Source organism: Prunus dulcis, chromosome 8 (genome assembly GCF_902201215.1).
Source record: "Prunus dulcis chromosome 8, ALMONDv2, whole genome shotgun sequence".
NCBI lineage: Eukaryota > Viridiplantae > Streptophyta > Magnoliopsida > Rosales > Rosaceae > Prunus > Prunus dulcis.
Window position 1 is genome coordinate 17,995,848 of NC_047657.1, and position 16,581 is coordinate 18,012,428.

At 38.2% G+C, this 16,581-nt stretch overlaps 3 protein-coding genes across 3 annotated transcripts; all 3 read left to right on the forward strand.

Moving 5' to 3' along the window:
• The first annotated feature begins 1,372 nt into the window (after nt 1-1,372).
• On the forward strand, nt 1,373-4,353 carry LOC117637918 (TOM1-like protein 2). The gene is made up of 4 exons (XM_034372971.1): nt 1,373-1,583; nt 1,805-2,337; nt 2,720-2,995; nt 3,554-4,353. Exons 2-4 carry the CDS (start codon nt 1,852-1,854, stop codon nt 3,989-3,991), a joined length of 1,200 nt encoding a protein of 399 aa, XP_034228862.1. The 5' UTR covers nt 1,373-1,583; nt 1,805-1,851; the 3' UTR covers nt 3,992-4,353.
• Nucleotides 4,354-4,584: 231 nt separating this feature from the next.
• Nucleotides 4,585-13,644, forward strand: LOC117637916 (structural maintenance of chromosomes protein 1). The gene is made up of 18 exons (XM_034372968.1): nt 4,585-5,703; nt 6,181-6,417; nt 6,855-7,088; nt 7,557-7,795; nt 8,088-8,354; nt 8,456-8,726; nt 9,001-9,125; nt 9,614-9,723; nt 9,826-9,933; nt 10,020-10,159; nt 10,745-10,834; nt 10,939-11,147; nt 11,411-11,580; nt 11,759-11,868; nt 11,957-12,336; nt 12,579-12,830; nt 12,943-13,170; nt 13,263-13,644. Exons 1-18 carry the CDS (start codon nt 5,266-5,268, stop codon nt 13,309-13,311), a joined length of 3,657 nt encoding a protein of 1,218 aa, XP_034228859.1. The 5' UTR covers nt 4,585-5,265; the 3' UTR covers nt 13,312-13,644.
• A 212-nt stretch (nt 13,645-13,856) lies between these two features.
• On the forward strand, nt 13,857-16,109 carry LOC117637917 (patellin-4-like). The gene is made up of 4 exons (XM_034372970.1): nt 13,857-15,031; nt 15,134-15,258; nt 15,374-15,515; nt 15,616-16,109. The coding sequence occupies exons 1-4, from the start codon at nt 14,138-14,140 to the stop codon at nt 15,883-15,885; spliced, it is 1,431 nt and encodes a 476-aa protein (XP_034228861.1). The 5' UTR covers nt 13,857-14,137; the 3' UTR covers nt 15,886-16,109.
• The last annotated feature ends 472 nt before the right edge of the window (nt 16,110-16,581 follow it).

Sequence of the window (16,581 nt, forward strand, 5' to 3'; positions counted from 1 at the left end):
TTCTGGCAGCTAGTCACCAAACTATAGGATGGATGCTCTTATTCCAACTATGAAGAAAGCATTTGCATAGCAATTTGAGAATCATATTCAATATCAAGTGGGAACCATTCCCTGTGGCATGCCAAAACAATTTCATGGTAAATAGCCCATAATTCAGTTTGCAGAACTTGCCTAAAGCCCATGTTTGCAAATAAGTCACCAAGCTAGGCACTAGAGTAATCTCTGACAACTCTCCCAGCTCCAATGGCACCATCCTCAGATCTACAATCATTAGTGTTTATTTTGTATCGACCCTCCACAGAAGGTTGCCATCTCACCAAGATATGTTGCTTGCTAGGCTTAAAAGCCTTCACCTTAATTGTATCTTTACACTCTGTCAGATCTTTAAGTTATGTAATTTGGTTAAACTTGTGGGTTGAGTTTATTTTTTTATTTTTTGTTTTTTGTCGATAATGGGTTGAGTTCATGCACACCACTAATTGAACCTACATTTTGAGTTCAATCCAATTATTTTGCATAACTGAGAAAGGTCAAACCTTATCATTGGTTCGAACAATCATTTGCGGATTAAGTTTGTTTTGGTTGATCATGTATTCAAAAGTTGAAATTTGATTGAACATATATAATAGTCTCGGTTCACATCTTTTAGAGCATCTAGCTTATTCAATAACTTTAGGATGCTCAAATAGGTGAGTTACATCATAAAAAGTCTATTCAACAGTCTTATCAAACTTAATAATCAAAGTTGCAACCTCTTCCTCTCTCTTCAAAATTAGTAAGTTGACATTGTCTCTTCAAAACATATAATTTTACTTTGGAAAAACAAAACCTACTTGAAAATGTTAAAAACATGCATTTTAATATTTTCATATAATAAATACGTAGACATTTTTCACATGTTTTCATATATTTCATTATTTTTCATGATACTTCATTAGAATTGAAAAATCTATTAGAGCAAAAATAATTAAAGTAATAAATAGATTTTTTAAAATTACTATATAAGTTAATAAATTTTAATTTGAATAATTTAATTTATTACTACTATTAAAAATACTCTTAACCTATTAAATTGCTCGACTTATATCTTTCACTTGATGAGAGAGACATATAAACAAAATTGCATACAACTAATTGCAATTTGCATGCAACAAAAATTCGTTGAGAGGAGCAAGTCATCTCTAATGCGATTCATGCAAAGATACATCCAAATTTTTTATTTTTATTTTGTTCTTCTTGGGGGTCAAAGCTTATATCCACAATCCAAGTTCTAACTGCCTTGACACCAAAAACAAAAGCCACGTGGCAAAATAACCCACCAAAATCCACGAGGCCGCGAACCGAAAGGAGTGACAAAATCCCTGTTTTGATTATTCTATTTGCGCCACGCATTATCTTTGTTTTCAGTTTTGACCATCCCCATCTCTCTCTCTCTCTCTCTCTCTCTCTGAAAGGTCAGAGCTTTAAGCTCAAGGCCAATTCACCTCAAAAAGCCTCCGATTCTCTTTCTCGAAGCCTCACGCTCTACGCAGACCCTGCAACTTCTACAGTTTCATTCTCCACCAGCCCCAACTTTACAACAGGTTTGCCAGATTTTTCAGCTGCTCATCAATTTCACTGATCTGTTTTGTTTTCGCGTTTATTATGGATCAATCAGCAGCCAAACACATCTGTTTTGGAATTTGATATATATTTTTATATGCAGATACAATTTATTCCATTTTACTGTTCAATTGCTTCAATTATGAGTTCTAATGAGACTGAAAATACTGTACTGTTTTATGTATTTATTTGTTGAAATTAGGTGTGTAAATTTGTATTTATCCAAACTTGAAGAGACTGATAAGCATAATGGACAAGTTGAATCTAGCTCAATTGGGTGAGAGGTTAAAGATAGGTGGAGCTCAAATGGGTCGAATGGTTAGTGGCAAAGTGAAGGAAATTCTGCAAACCCCGACCCCTGAATCGAAGATGATCGATGAAGCCACATTGGAGACCTTGGAGGAGCCAAATTGGGGTATGAATTTGAGGATATGTGCAATGATCAATAGTGAAGAGTTTAGTGGGTCCGAAGTCGTTAGGGCCATAAAGAAGAAGATTTCGGGCAAGAATGTGGTGAGCCAGAGGTTGAGTCTTGACTTGTTGGAGACTTGTGCTATGAATTGCGAGAAGGTGTTCTCTGAGGTTGCGTCGGAGAAGGTGTTGGATGAGATGCTTAGAATGATTGAGAATCCACAAACAGATGCCGAAAATAGACAAAGGGCTATGCAATTGATTAGGGCTTGGGGAGAGTCTGAGGAGCTTGCATATCTACCTGTATTTCGTCAAACTTACATGGTGAGCCCTCTTTATATCCGATATAAAGCATTTAATCATGTGTTTGTGTCATTTTAATCATGAGTTTCGAACTTGCATCTGTTTGAGCATTTGATCTATCTAACTGTTTTTACTGAAAAAAAGGAAGAGAGTTTTTCTTAAGCTTTGTTTGGCCCTTGAGTATTCTACAGTAATCCTTAAGGTTTTAAACCAGAAACTGTTGTGTAGTCCAGTTACAAATTTTCCAGTCATGTTCAAGTTCAACTGCCTTGCCCATTCAGCTGTTAATTTTGGCCTGCCCGGATGTGTTGACTGGGGTACCTTGTTTTGTGTTTTTAGCAATGCTGGTTTTCATGCATTTAAGAGACTCTGATATCCAACTTCTTTTCTGGGTGTTATGCAGAGCTTGAGAGAAAGAAGCACCAATCCTTTAGCACCAGAAGGGACTTCACCCTCGATGCAGTCTACCTTGGAATCATATGTTCACGAGCCGCTGTCTCCCCCTGAAAGATACCCTGTACCTGACACAGGATTGCATGGAGGAAATCATAATGATTTCGCCTTTAATTATCAAAGCCTAGCAGTTGAAGAAAAAAAGGAGTTTCTTGTTGTAGCTCGCAATAGCCTTGAACTGCTGTCTAGTATTTTAAATACTGAAACGGATCCAAAACCTTTGAAGGTATGTTTCTTACTTCTTAGCAGAGAGCAATACTATATCTGAATTTTATAATTTTTGTCCAAAACTCTTGAAGTTGAGCATATTCCTGTTGATTTATTAATCTTTCTGGAATAAATTCTGCCTCAATTTACAAGTACAACTAAGTGCATCAATTCCTTAACAGATGCCATATTTCTATTCTTAAGCATCCACGTATCACCTTGTATTCACTCTGTAATACTTTGATACAATTATTTGATGAACGACAATATGCATATGTATTATAAACGAACAACTAACCTCTTTCTAGTATATAAAGAATATAGAAATGTTTTGGGACCTAGGGGACAGAATTTTCCATGTTCCATGACTCACGACTGTGGGTGTGTTGGTGCGCGAGTGTACAAGTACATGGCTGTTTGGGCATCTTCCTTTCCTTTATGATTATATATATGTGCAATGATAGTCATCTAGGAAGCATTTGACTTTTTACTATAACTTTAGTTCTTTCACTTTTTACCTAATCCCAAGGTCAGCTTGTAGGCAGAAGACATTTAAGCTAATGGAGTTTGATTGCAGGAAGAACTAACCCTGAACATGCTGGACAAGTGCAAGGAGTCTCAGCCTGTTGTTAAGAGGATTATAGAAACCACTACTGATGACGAAGGGATGCTCTTTGAGGCTCTATTTCTTCACGAAGAACTTCAACAAGTCATTTCCAGGTATGAAGACTTGGAAGGTTCTCAAAAGTCTGGAGTCCAACAGCTTGAAAACCCTGAAACCACCAACCATGACGGGGTGAAAGCTGTTCAAAATCCCGGAGAACTGCCTGGAAACTCTAACACCACTGCTCGTGAGGATTCAGAAGACACCCAAAAACCTGGTGGAAAACTGCCCGAAAATTCCATTGCTTCTGAAGGCAGTTCATCTGCTCCTGTAGGAACCAATACTGAAACCAAAATAGTGGATTCTCCAAAGGAAGACCCCAAGATCAGCAGTGAAAAAGTCGGTGAATGAAGGAAAAGTGGTGGTGTATCCAATCGAGCTCGATACATTTGGCAGTATGCCTGCTTTGTCGATGTCTGTGTTGTCATGGCTGCGCTGCATTCATGCTGATGACTTTTTATTAGCAAACTAATACTAGTTGGTTAGGAGTGTTTTCCTTTTCCCTTCATTATGGTTGACGTAATTAATCGTTTCTGTAAACATGCTAGTATCTTTGTTAAGCATAGATTGCGGACTTTCGATGGGGACATAGTTGTTTTGGGAAGCTGTCTCCAAACTCGATGCCCCTAAACCAGTCCATTATATCTCTATGTGCTCATCCATGCAAAGCCTTTTTCTTGTTTGATGAACTGCTTATTTGCCGCTCTTGTCAATTCTCCTAGCACGTTCAATGGCTTGATATCAATGTGTTCTTGTTGTGGCGCCTATGTCAGTGAAAGAAATGGATCTAGTTATTTTTCTCTTCACAATGTTAAAAATGTATCAAATGCAAGAACGTTTTTGGTGGGGCGGTCTGACCACATCATCAGTCTTACAATTCCTTTTCATAAATAGTATGAACCCTTAAATTAGGTTCCTTTCATAAATAGCACGAACCCTTAAATTAGGATTAAGATGGGTGTGGAATGGGACCCCAAGGATGACTTCATCTTGGGTGAGGCGGTCGGACCACATCAATCTTACAATTCCGCTTATAAATAGTGGGTGTGAAATGAGACCCAGGGATGACTTTGGGTGATGTGGTCCGACTGCATCACCCACTTCCGCCCCAAATTTTAATTTCCCTTTACCACTGATTAAAAAGATGGAGAAATTTGATGCAAGAAAGTCAGCAGAAGGGGCGAAAATGTAGTGAAAATGGATGCTAGAGTCTTCGCATTATAAATACCAAAAAAGTAGTGAAAATGGATGCAAATACGCAACGCAGTGTCCATAAGCGTTTAATGAAGCGAAGTGAAAATGTTAATGTGCAGTAGGACTTGGTGCTCTTCGGGTATGGTCATTGGTTGGTAACACACTAATTCTGCAAATTCTCCCTCTCCCGCCAATTCCCTAAAATCCCCAAAACCTCCTTTTTCCCCCTTCAATTTCCCTCAACTTTCCCGGAAAATCGACCTTCCATTTTTCGTGGAAATCTCACTCAGCTTCTGCATCTCTACTCTCTACTCGTTTCCCCTTCAACCCTAGCTTCAATTTTCATAATCAAGCCCTAATTTTCCACATTTTTGAAGTAAGCCCTAATTTTCCACATTTTTGAAGTAAACCCTAATTTAGTTCGACCAGCCATGCCGTCCCTGGTCTCTCAGGGAAAAATCCTCCGGTTGGAGCTCGAGAACTTCAAGTCCTACAAGGGCTTCCAAACAATCGGCCCCTTCTATGACTTCACGGCAATCATTGGGCCCAACGGAGCCGGTAAATCCAACCTCATGGACGCTATAAGCTTCGTGCTCGGCGTACGGACGGGCCACCTCCGTGGGGCCCAGTTGAAGGACCTGATCTATGCCTTCGACGACAAGGAGAAGGACCAGAAGGGCCGCAGGGCCTATGTTCGCTTGGTTTACCAGCTGGCAAATGGGTTGGAGCTTCAGTTCACGCGGGCCATTACCGGCTCCGCCGGCAGCGAGTATCGTGTTGATGGGGCGTCTGTGTCGTGGGAAGAATACAATGCTAAGCTCAGGTCCCTTGGAATTCTTGTCAAGGCCCGCAATTTCCTCGTCTTTCAGGTCAATTTCAAAGACCAGATGCATTTGAATTTCAGTGTCTGATATGTAATGTGAGCTTAGGGTATTTATTTTGTCTGTTCAATCTAATTTGGTTTTTCTTTCTTCTATTTTCTGTTGGCTATTTTTTTGGGGGTTGTTTTGAAAGCTGAGAATTTGGAGGAAAATAAGGAGAGACGGGAAAAATCAATACCATTTATTTGCAACGCCCTTCGTTAGTTGAGAAATGGAAACTAATGTTTTAAAAAATTATTCAAATGTATGAGACTCCATGTAGACTTCATTTTTAAAATTAAAGAAGTTATTGGACATTGCCTAACGGGTAGCTAACTGTGAAAGGAAGTTTTTAAGCGTGTTCCGCTATTTTTCATTAAGGTTTCAAATATTCTAAGACTATTTCAGCTTGCACGGCGGCTTTGATATTTGCAAAGCATGGAAGTTAGGGGTGACTTCTAACAACCAATTATCTTTCTCGTTTAGGGTGATGTGGAGTCCATTGCTTCTAAAAATCCGAAGGAACTCACTGCACTTCTTGAGCAGATCTCTGGGTCTGATGACCTCAAGAGGGACTATGAAAAATATGAAGAAGAAAAAGCCGTAGCTGAAGAAAAATCAGCTCTTGTTTATCAGAGAAAAAGAACAATAGTGTTGGAGAGGAAGCAAAAGAAAGAGCAAAAGGAAGAAGCTGAGAAAAACCTCCGCTTGCAAGATCAATTGGTGCGCATCTCAAGGTTTTTTTTGCTTGTTTCATACATATGCACATGTGTGCTGCTTATTTGTGTATACATGAATGTGTACATGGGTTACACATGTCTGCACTCACTCAGGCATATGCATGTTTTGTATTAATATCTTATATCTCCTAGTTTCAGAGATTGCAAAGAGTAGGTTCTCTCTCTTTTACTAGCACACACTGACTTATCTGTCTTGTGTGCACATGTTAGTGTGCATACGCCCACACATGTAAAATAAATCCAATATAGGCTAGGTGAGAAGTGCCTGAATATCTCAAACTTTTCTCCATGCAGAATTTTTGTGAAGTTTGTTTCTTGTACAAGCTCAACAGCTTTATGTGTTTTTCTTTGAATCTTGTCTCATAATTTCTAAGATTTGTCTTATGCTAATTATGTGATCACATCTATTCTTTCTTGCAGAAATCATTGAAGAGAGAACATTCTTTATGGCAGTTGTTCAACATAGAAAAAGATATTACAAAAATGACTGAGGAGCTTGAAGCTGAAAAGAGAAGCCGCGAAGAAGTTATGCAAGAACTAGTTGAGTTCCAGCAAGAAGCAAGCAAAAAGAAGAAAGAACAAGCAAAATATCTGAAAGAGATTGCACAATGTGAAAAGAAGATTTCTGAGAGAAGTAATAAACTTGACAAAAGTGTGAGTTTCTTTGGCTTCAGTGGGAGATAGAAAATTCACATGAGATCTGTGTCCATTAACAAGAATTTGACTTTAGCATATGGGGCTGAATAGGGCTCTCATGGACCTTTAAACAAAACTGAGACTTAAGAATGGTAATGACCAAATAGGTCATAGTGGTTGAACCGGGGACCTTAACCTCATGCAGCAAACCAGTTTAGTGAAACCTAAATACCCAGTATGAATGTACTTGGCTATTTGTCACACTGCGGCATATAGATGTGCAATCAGTGTTAGATCGCCTGCATGTACTATATTTATATGTTGGCGAAATGCAGGTGATTTTGGGATATTTGTGATATATCGCCAGTTTTGTTTCCATTTGAATATGTTGACTTTTACATTTCTGTTATTGCATAAGTATCCTCTCCATTCTCAAGAAGACAAATTTATGGATTATTTGATATATTTTTTTGTTTTTGTTTGCAGCAACCAGAGCTTCTGAAACTGAAAGAGGAAATGTCTCGTATAAATGCAAAAATCAAGAAAAGTGAGAAGGAGCTTGCTAGGAAAGAACAAGAAAGGAGAAGACATAAAGAGGATGTAAAGGAGCTGCAGAAGGGCATACAGGATCTGACTGCAAAACTAGAGGATTTACATGAAAAAGCTCGAGACAGTGGGGATAAATTGAAGTTAGATGATACTGAATTAAGGGAATATTTTCGAATGTAAGTGTTTGGTAATTCCTTGGTATATCTTATTGTGATGGTAGTGTTTGGTTTACTTTTATTTAGCTAAAATGCCTTGATCCAAATGGAATCCAAACTCAGTTTCCTTGGTGGTTGACCCCAAATTCCACGTTCTTTTTCAAGTTTGAGCCAAGGATTGAATTTTTGGTCCTGACTATCCTTTTCATCATGGACTTGTTAAATTACATTCACTTAACCATTGTGCTTTGCACATAAAGTTTAACTTCTTAATATGATTTTGTAAATTTTCATTGGAATGTTGATGTTGCAGCAAGGAGGATGCTGGTATGAAAACTGCAAAGCTAAGAGATGAGAAAGAAGTTCTGGATAGGCAACAACATGCTGATCTTGAAGCTCAAAAGAATCTGGAAGAAAATCTTCAACAGTTGAGAAGTCGGGAGGGTGAACTGGAATCACAAGAGGAACAAATGCTAACAAGGCAGAGAAAAATTAAAGAAAATTCTACGAAACATAGGGATGAAGTTAAAAGTCTGAATAATGAACTGCATGCGATGCAAGAGAAACATTTACATGCCAGGTTATTTAGCTCGCTTGTATGCTTCTTATACCAGACATTAAGATAAAATATATATTGAATTTTGTGTTTACTTTTATCTTTTCTTTTTGGTGCCCACACAGACAAAAACATGAAAATCTGAAGTCAAAAATTGATGAAATAGAAAAACAACTACGTGAATTGAAGGCTGACAGATATGAAAATGAGAGGGATTCCAGGTTGTCTCAGGCAGTCGAGACTCTCAAACGCCTGTTTCATGGTGTCCATGGCCGCATGACTGATCTCTGTAGGCCAACACAAAAGAAGTATAACCTTGCTGTTACTGTTGCTATGGGTAAATTTATGGATGCAGTTGTAGTTGAGGATGAACAAACGGGAAAGGAATGCATCAAGGTGCTTTATGATCTCATAGGTTTTTTAATTGTCGTGTTTGTATACATTAGACTGTTGACATCAAGAATCAAAACATTGCTTTTGTACCTTTATTTTTACAATTAACAATTTTTGTACTTAAAATTCACTGAGCAGAGACTGAGCAGAGTTGAAACATAAATGTGAATGACCTTACATTCTGTTACCATCCCATCACTATAAAGTCTATTGGGGTTCTTTTAAGATCCACAGTAAAGAATGCAATGCTGTTACTGATCCATTTGCGTTCTTGCAGTATTTGAAAGAACAAAGGCTTCCTCCTCAGACATTCATACCTCTTCAGTCTGTCCGTGTAAAGCCAGTAATGGAGAGATTGCGCAACTTAGGTGGTACTGCGAAGCTGATATTTGATGTAGTCCAATATCCTTTATCAATGTTTTATTGCATAGAATTCCTGATTGCAAAACTTCATAATCCAGTCTTGTGGTTATGATCTTACAGTACAGTAGTCTGGGCATTTTGTATACTGTCAGTGTGCAGCGTGCTTGGCTGCTTGTATCAGTGTATGGAATACTTCAGGTGCTGTCTGGTCATCTCATAATTCTCCCTACTCATGCTTTTATGTGTCGTTTTTCTTCTTTCATCTTCAGCGATGTTTCCTTCATTTGATTCCCACTCCTCTTGTCGTCACTTATGCATTTATTCTGGTGACCATATTAAAAAGTAAAGCATCAAGTTGATCTGTTCTTGAATCTGCCGCAGTTTATGTCATGATAATCATACCATTTCATATTCTTTGATGTATGTTGCCTCTGTTCTTATATGTTTCCATTTGTAAGATTAAACTGTGAGTTTGTGCATGAAAATCTGAAAAAGCTGCTTTTAATTTGTGGACTTAACAACCACACGTTTGATCCTGCCTTGGAGAAGGCAATTCTATTTGCGGTTGGCAACACTCTTGTTTGTGACGAACTTGATGAGGCTAAGCGTCTCAGCTGGACTGGCGAGAGGTTCAAAGGTAATTAGTTTGTATATTTGTAATTGTTCTCATATTCTGTGTTAACAAGTCATGTTCATATTAATTTAAGTGTTACCTTTTTATCTTTCCAATATAAATTAGTTGTAACTGTTGATGGAATTCTGCTCGCGAAATCCGGCACAATGACTGGTGGTACCAGCGGTGGAATGGAAGCCAGGTCAAATAAATGGGATGACAAAAAAGTTGAAGGTTGGTTTAGACTTTTCTGTTTTCTAAATTTTAATTTTAATTTTTGGGTTATTCTGGACGTGGCTTTAACTGCTTGCATTCTGTAGGATTGAAGAAGAAGAAAGAACAGTTTGAGTCAGAGCTGGAAGAGCTTGGATCAATTAGAGAGATGCAGATAAAAGAGTCTGAGACAACTGGTAGAATTAGTGGACTTGAGAAGAAGATCCAGTATGCAGAGATTGAGAAGGTAACTTCAGGGAGTTCTCTTCCATTTACAGATGAAGGTTTGCCTGAATGGTTTAAATTGTTAGTTTATAATTCTTTGGAGCTTTAAGTAAACTGTTAATAGGTATTTAGGTGTGTATCCGTACCCACTTTCATATCTTGTTATGGTCTCCCTGCTAGACTCGTGCTGCACTTTGCCTGAAATTCTTTTCAGGGGGTTAGCATAGAATTGTTTCATATAACATCCTGAAAATAGGTTTAGATTCTGGCATAATTGAGTGGCATAGAAATTTGTTGAAATCTTTACTTTCGATTTGTTGGTCTGGAGTAATGTGGTCCAGAGGCTGCAGGCTGAAAAGTTAGAACTGTTTCAACATGTGCTGTGGTCTATGTTTAACTAGTTATATGATCTTAGATGTAGAGTGGTGGAAGTATGGTGTAGCCAGTTTCAAAAATCTGAAATAGTAAGGGTTTTTTGTTTGTGGTTTTTGGGGTGGGAATGCCGTGCCTATATATTTGCACTACAAATTGACATTGGCATATCTTTATTTTGCCTTATACAATTATGCTTTGTTGCGGATTGACAAATAAGACAACTTTTTTGCAGAAAAGCATTAAGGACAAACTTGCAAACTTGGCTCGGGAGAAGCAGAATATAAAAGAAGAGATAGATCGTAGCAGTCCTGAACTTCTGAAGGTCTTTTTATATTTTTTTATTCTGATGATGAGACGCTTAATCTAGTTTATTGCAGTATTTTATTTCAAACCTGTAGTTCCAGCAGTTTTAAATTTTGCTTGCAGTTAAAGCAAGCTGTAGATAAGCGGAGCAAAGAAATCAATAAGCTTGAGAAGAGGATAAATGAAATTGTTGACAGAATCTACAAAGATTTTAGTAAATCTGTTGGGGTGGCGAACATCCGTGAGTACGAGGAAAATCAACTCAAGGCTTCCCAATATATGGCTGACGAGAGGCTTAGTTTGAGTAGCCAGCTGTCAAAGTTGAAATACCAGTATGTTCTTGCATCCCCTTCCGTTTATCTCTCTGACAATACATGCAAAAATCAACAAAAATGTCAATTTAAACTCGTTCGAGTTTCATTTTCCTCATTTCATTTATCTTTCCAGAAACAAAACAGATTCATCCTCAAATTTTAAACTTAAAACAATCTGCTTTCTCCCTACTATGAGATGTTTGTGATGTACTAGTTGTATGGCGGCTGTGGTACTCGCACAGATTATATGATGCAATACTTTTTTATTTGGTTGCTTTCAGGTTAGAGTATGAGCAAAATCGGGACATGGAATCGCGGATTCAAGAACTTCAACATTCTATTAGTAATTTGCAAAAAGATTTAGAACGGGTTCAGAAGAAAGAGGCTGAAGCCAAGTCAGCGGCTGAAAAAGCTTCTGGTGAAATTCTTCGATGGAAGGAAGAAGTACAAGGTATGAAAATGGCTTGGCGGGTGCCTTATTACTTATAGGGACATTAAATTTGAACTTTTATGCAATCAGCTTGAGGTTGAATTCTTAAGTTATTCAAACTGGTCAACAAGTCAATTTTTTCTTCACGTTTTTTTTCTAAATTTTTAAAAACATTTATTTTGTCCTCCTATTCTTGCAGAATGGAAATCCAAGTCAGAAGGGTGTGAGAAGGAAATCCAGGAATGGAACAAGCGGGGTTCTACAGCTACAACAAGCGTATCCAAACTTAATCGACAGATAAATTCTAAGGTTGGAATTTAGTTTTGTTTTCACCAATTGTGCCTACCTTGTTCTAGTTAAACTTAAAAGGCTTACATATGTTTTTCTCATGTTATAGGAGGCACAGATTGAGCAGCTGATGTCACGGAAGCAGGAAATAGTAGAAAAATGTGAACTAGAACAAATAAGCCTACCCATCATCTCAGATCCAATGGAGACTGAATCCTCCACAATGGGCCCAGTTTTTGATTTTAGTCAGTTAAATAGGTCTCAATTGCAGGATAGAAGGCCCTCTGAACAGGAGAAACTTGAGGTGGAATTTAAGCAAAAAATGGATGCCCTAACATCGGAAATCGAAAGAACAGCTCCAAATATGAAGGCCCTGGACCAATATGAGGCTTTAAAAGAAAAGGAAAGGGGTGTGACTGAAGAGTTTGAAGTGGCTAGAAAAGAAGAGAAAGAAAAAGCTGATCTGTTTAACTCAGTTAAGCAGAAGAGGTATTAATTGCTTCTACACTACTACCAGATCCTGTAACAAGTTATAATTCAGTTGATAAAAGATGATTGACACAGTATCCTATTTTGGTAACAGGCGTTTTCTTTGGGATAAAAACTAGAAAAAAGAATGATTTATTTTCTATTATTGAAAGCAAAAACATTATATTCTCTTATGTTGCCTCCCTGCAACACCTACTGTCTTTTAATTCAGCTGGGTTTTTTTTTTTTCGTGGTCAATGCAGGTACGAATTGTTTATGGATGCATTCAACCATATATCTAGTAATATTGATAAGATATACAAACAACTCACAAAGAGCAACACACATCCACTGGGTGGAACGGCATATTTGAATTTAGAAAATGAAGATGATCCATTTTTACATGGCATCAAGTATACCGCTATGCCCCCAACAAAGCGCTTTCGTGATATGGAACAATTATCTGGTGGAGAAAAAACTGTTGCAGCATTGGCATTACTCTTTTCGATACACAGGTGTGTTTAAAAGTAGATAGAATTTTTTTTACCTTTAAATTTAGTAGTCACTATCACGCATGACATGTACTAATGGTTTTTTTTTTTTTTTTCCTCTTATGAATGGCTTCAGTTTTAGGCCTTCACCATTTTTCATACTGGATGAAGTCGATGCTGCACTAGATAACTTAAATGTTGCTAAGGTTGCTGGATTCATCCGTTCGAAGTCCCGTGAAGGAGCCAGGGAGAACCAGGATGATGATGGAGGCAGCGGTTTTCAGAGCATCGTAATATCTCTAAAAGATAGCTTCTATGACAAGGCCGATGCTTTAGTTGGGGTTTACAGGGACTGTGAAAGGAGGTGAGCTTCATGTTATAATAGGAGTATCTGTTGATTTTCATTATTCATTTCATATGGCTTAGTAATGCAATAACTGTGCTTGCTTAATGCAGCTGTTCGGAAACTCTGACGTTTGACCTGACGAAATATCGGGAGTCATGATACGGCTACTACAGGCTTCAGTGTTATGTAGATACAGATCATTTTGCACACATTCCTGTAATCACTGTACATAAGACTAAGATTTGTGGCTGTTGGGATTGTTGTTTTATTAGGCATGGAAATCAGCAGTTAGTTTCTTCTGTGTTAGGCATGTAAAAATCACTGCTTTGGGTTATGTTTTATTAAACAATATCTTTCACAAAGCAATCAGCTCTCTCTCTCTCTCTCTCTCTCTCTCTCTCTGAAAAAGCCTGTGAAGTACCTTCTCATTCGGATTGTTTTCTAGTAACCATTTTTTGTGGTTTGCTTATTAGAAAAGTGCGAGTTCTTACTTACCTTTTTTTCCCTTGTATTTTGCTCATTAATAAAACAGTTTACTTTTATACTTTTCTCCCTTGGAGAAACTCAAGTTTGACACCAAAACAAAAATCTAGATCTTTCTGTATTGGCCGCCTAATCGTTCGTCAATTAAGAGCCACTAATTCCATGCTAGCCAGCCTGCCACATCAATTACTGTTAAAACACTTGTAATTTGTTCGGCAAGAATACCGAAACAATTTTGGACCAATCTAACCATTAGTTGCTGCCGTCATTGACATAGCCTAAATTTGGCGCCAGCGTAACCACACAGGGCGCAGGGTTTCCCAAAACCTTTGAGGTTATAGAAAAAGGAAACAAGAAAAAAAGCTTGTATTTTTCGTGTCTCTGTATCGATCCCAATTCTCAGCCATTGAATCTGAGCACCGCTAATATTCAGTTCTCCGGAAACAGCTGCCAGAGCTGTGTGTACAGGAAGGAACTCTGGCGGCCCGGAATTCTGAAAACCATGACAGAGGAAAAAAATGAGCAGAACCCAAAAGAGGAGGGTGATCATGTCAGAGAAAAAGAGGAGAGCCAAAGCAGCCAAGAAGATGATCAAGAAGAAAGCAAGAAGAGCCCAAGAGAGCAAAAGCCTAATAATAGTGGAAACGAAAGCACCCAGGAAGATGAAGAAAGTGACATAGAATTTCTTGGCCCTGCAATTTATCAAGAGGCTGAAACCACACCTTCTGTTGAATTGAAGCAGAGCGACAACAAGAAAAAGAATAAAGCTTTATTGGAATTGAGGTGCAGGGTGGAAGATGCAATTGTTGGGAATTATCTTCTGGGAAAACCCAACAAAATGATTAGCCCCGCTGAAAGTGCCAGGCAGAGAGAAGAGCTTAGGGAGATTAGTCTTTGGGGTGTACCTTTGTTGCCTAGCAAAGGTCACCAAGGCACTGACATTGTGCTGCTCAAATTCTTGAGAGCCAAAGATTTTAAGGTCCTTGATGCATTCGAGATGCTCCGGAGGACGCTGAAATGGCGAAAAGAATACAGAACCGATGAGATTCTTGAAGAAGAGTTGGGGTCTGATCTTGAAAATTTGGTGTTTTGGAGTAGTGTGGACAAGGAGGGGCACCCTTTGTGTTTCACTGTGTATGGGCCTTTCAAGGAGAGGGAATTGTACAAGAGGACATTTGGTTCTAAAGAGAAACGCCAGCAGTTTTTAAGGTGGAGGGTTCAATTTATGGAAAAGGGCATCAAGAAGCTCAGCTTCAAGAAAGGAGGAGTGGACTCTATGGTTCACATTACAGATTTAAAGAACTCGCCGGGGCCGGATATGAAGGAGCTTCGTTCTCTTAGCAGCAAAACTCTGGTGTTGCTTCAGGAAAATTATCCAGAGCTCATTCAAAAGAATGTAAGTGATTCAAATAAATTTAACTCAAACAATTAGTTTTTTTGCCAGCTTTCTGTAATTTGTATGAATGTATGATCTGTGTTTCTTGATTAACATTTGCAGATTGTTATAAATGCTCCACTTTGGTATTATGTGGCACATGTTCTCAGATCAAGGCTCCTCAGTCAGAGAACTAAAAAGAAGTTCGTGTTTGCCAGGCCTTCAAATGTTACAAAGACCCTTCTCAAGTGAGATTAATGCTAACTATATATTAATATTTGAATGATTAGTAATTTCTTCTCCTCTGTGTTGCTCTAATATATAACTTTTATCATTAAATTTGTTTCGAAATCGACGAAAAAGGTTCGTAGACCCGGAAAAACTCCCAGTTCAATATGGTGGCCTCAAAAGAGAGCAAGATCCTGAATTCACACCAGAAGACAAAGCATCAAGGCGCTCAGTCAAAGCAAACACAACTGCCTGCATTGAAATCCCAGTTGCTGAGGTACTTAAACATGATAATTAATTATCAATCAACCCTTCTGAAACATGATGATCACTTGGATGTTGTTTTGATTAATTGAATTGGGTTTAATTATATTTAGGGTGGTTTGACATTGGTGTGGGAGCTAACAGTGGTGGGATGGGATGTATCCTACAAGGAGGAGTTTGTTCCTGATGATGAAGGCTCATACAAGATTCTGCTCCAAAACAAGAAGAGATTAGGTCAATGTGTGAGAAATTCCTTCTATGCTAATGAACCAGGGAAGATTGTGATCACCATTGAGAATTGGACCTTCAAGAACAAGAGGGTTCTCTACAGATCCAAATCCAAACTCACTGTTCCTGTGTACAGATTCTTGTTTAACAAATAGCTAGCTTAATTAGCTCTCTACTTATTTACTCTATCTGAAGCTTGTTTTCTATAGAGCAGAACAGAACAGAACAGAGCAGTTTTACATGAAATGATATGATCATTCTGTAATCCTTGTTTCTGCTCTTTCTATGTGGATTGAAAATGAAGATTATCTAGATGTGCTAATATTATTAAAGTGTCGTATTTTGACCAAAATGAAATTAATTATAGCCCTTTTTTCTACTGCATATGATCATTGTGACATATTTATTCAGAAGCAGACAAACAATGGCTACCGGGGCCCGCCTGGTTGCCACATAACTCAACCAAATTTGAATCTTCTCTGAAGCCAAGAGCCACCTGCCCTCCACCCCGAAATGAGGTGTAAACAATTCAAAGCTTCACAGCCATGCAAACAGAAGAATGGGAAGATTTTGATCACCATTGGGAATTGGACTTTCAAGAAATATATCCAAGAGGGTTCTCTCCCTACAGATCCAAATCCAAAACCCACAACTTTAATGAAATTACAAATGAATGACCTCCACTACCACTAGTATGAATTCTTTTGTTTTTTCCTGTCAAGCAAAAAGGACCAACAAGAGATCAGCTACTTAGAACAACAAAAGCAGTTCATACTTTACAAATTGATCCTATAAAAAGCTTGCAAGCTTTTCTTTAAAAGAAAAAAAGGAGAGAGAATATTACAGAGTCG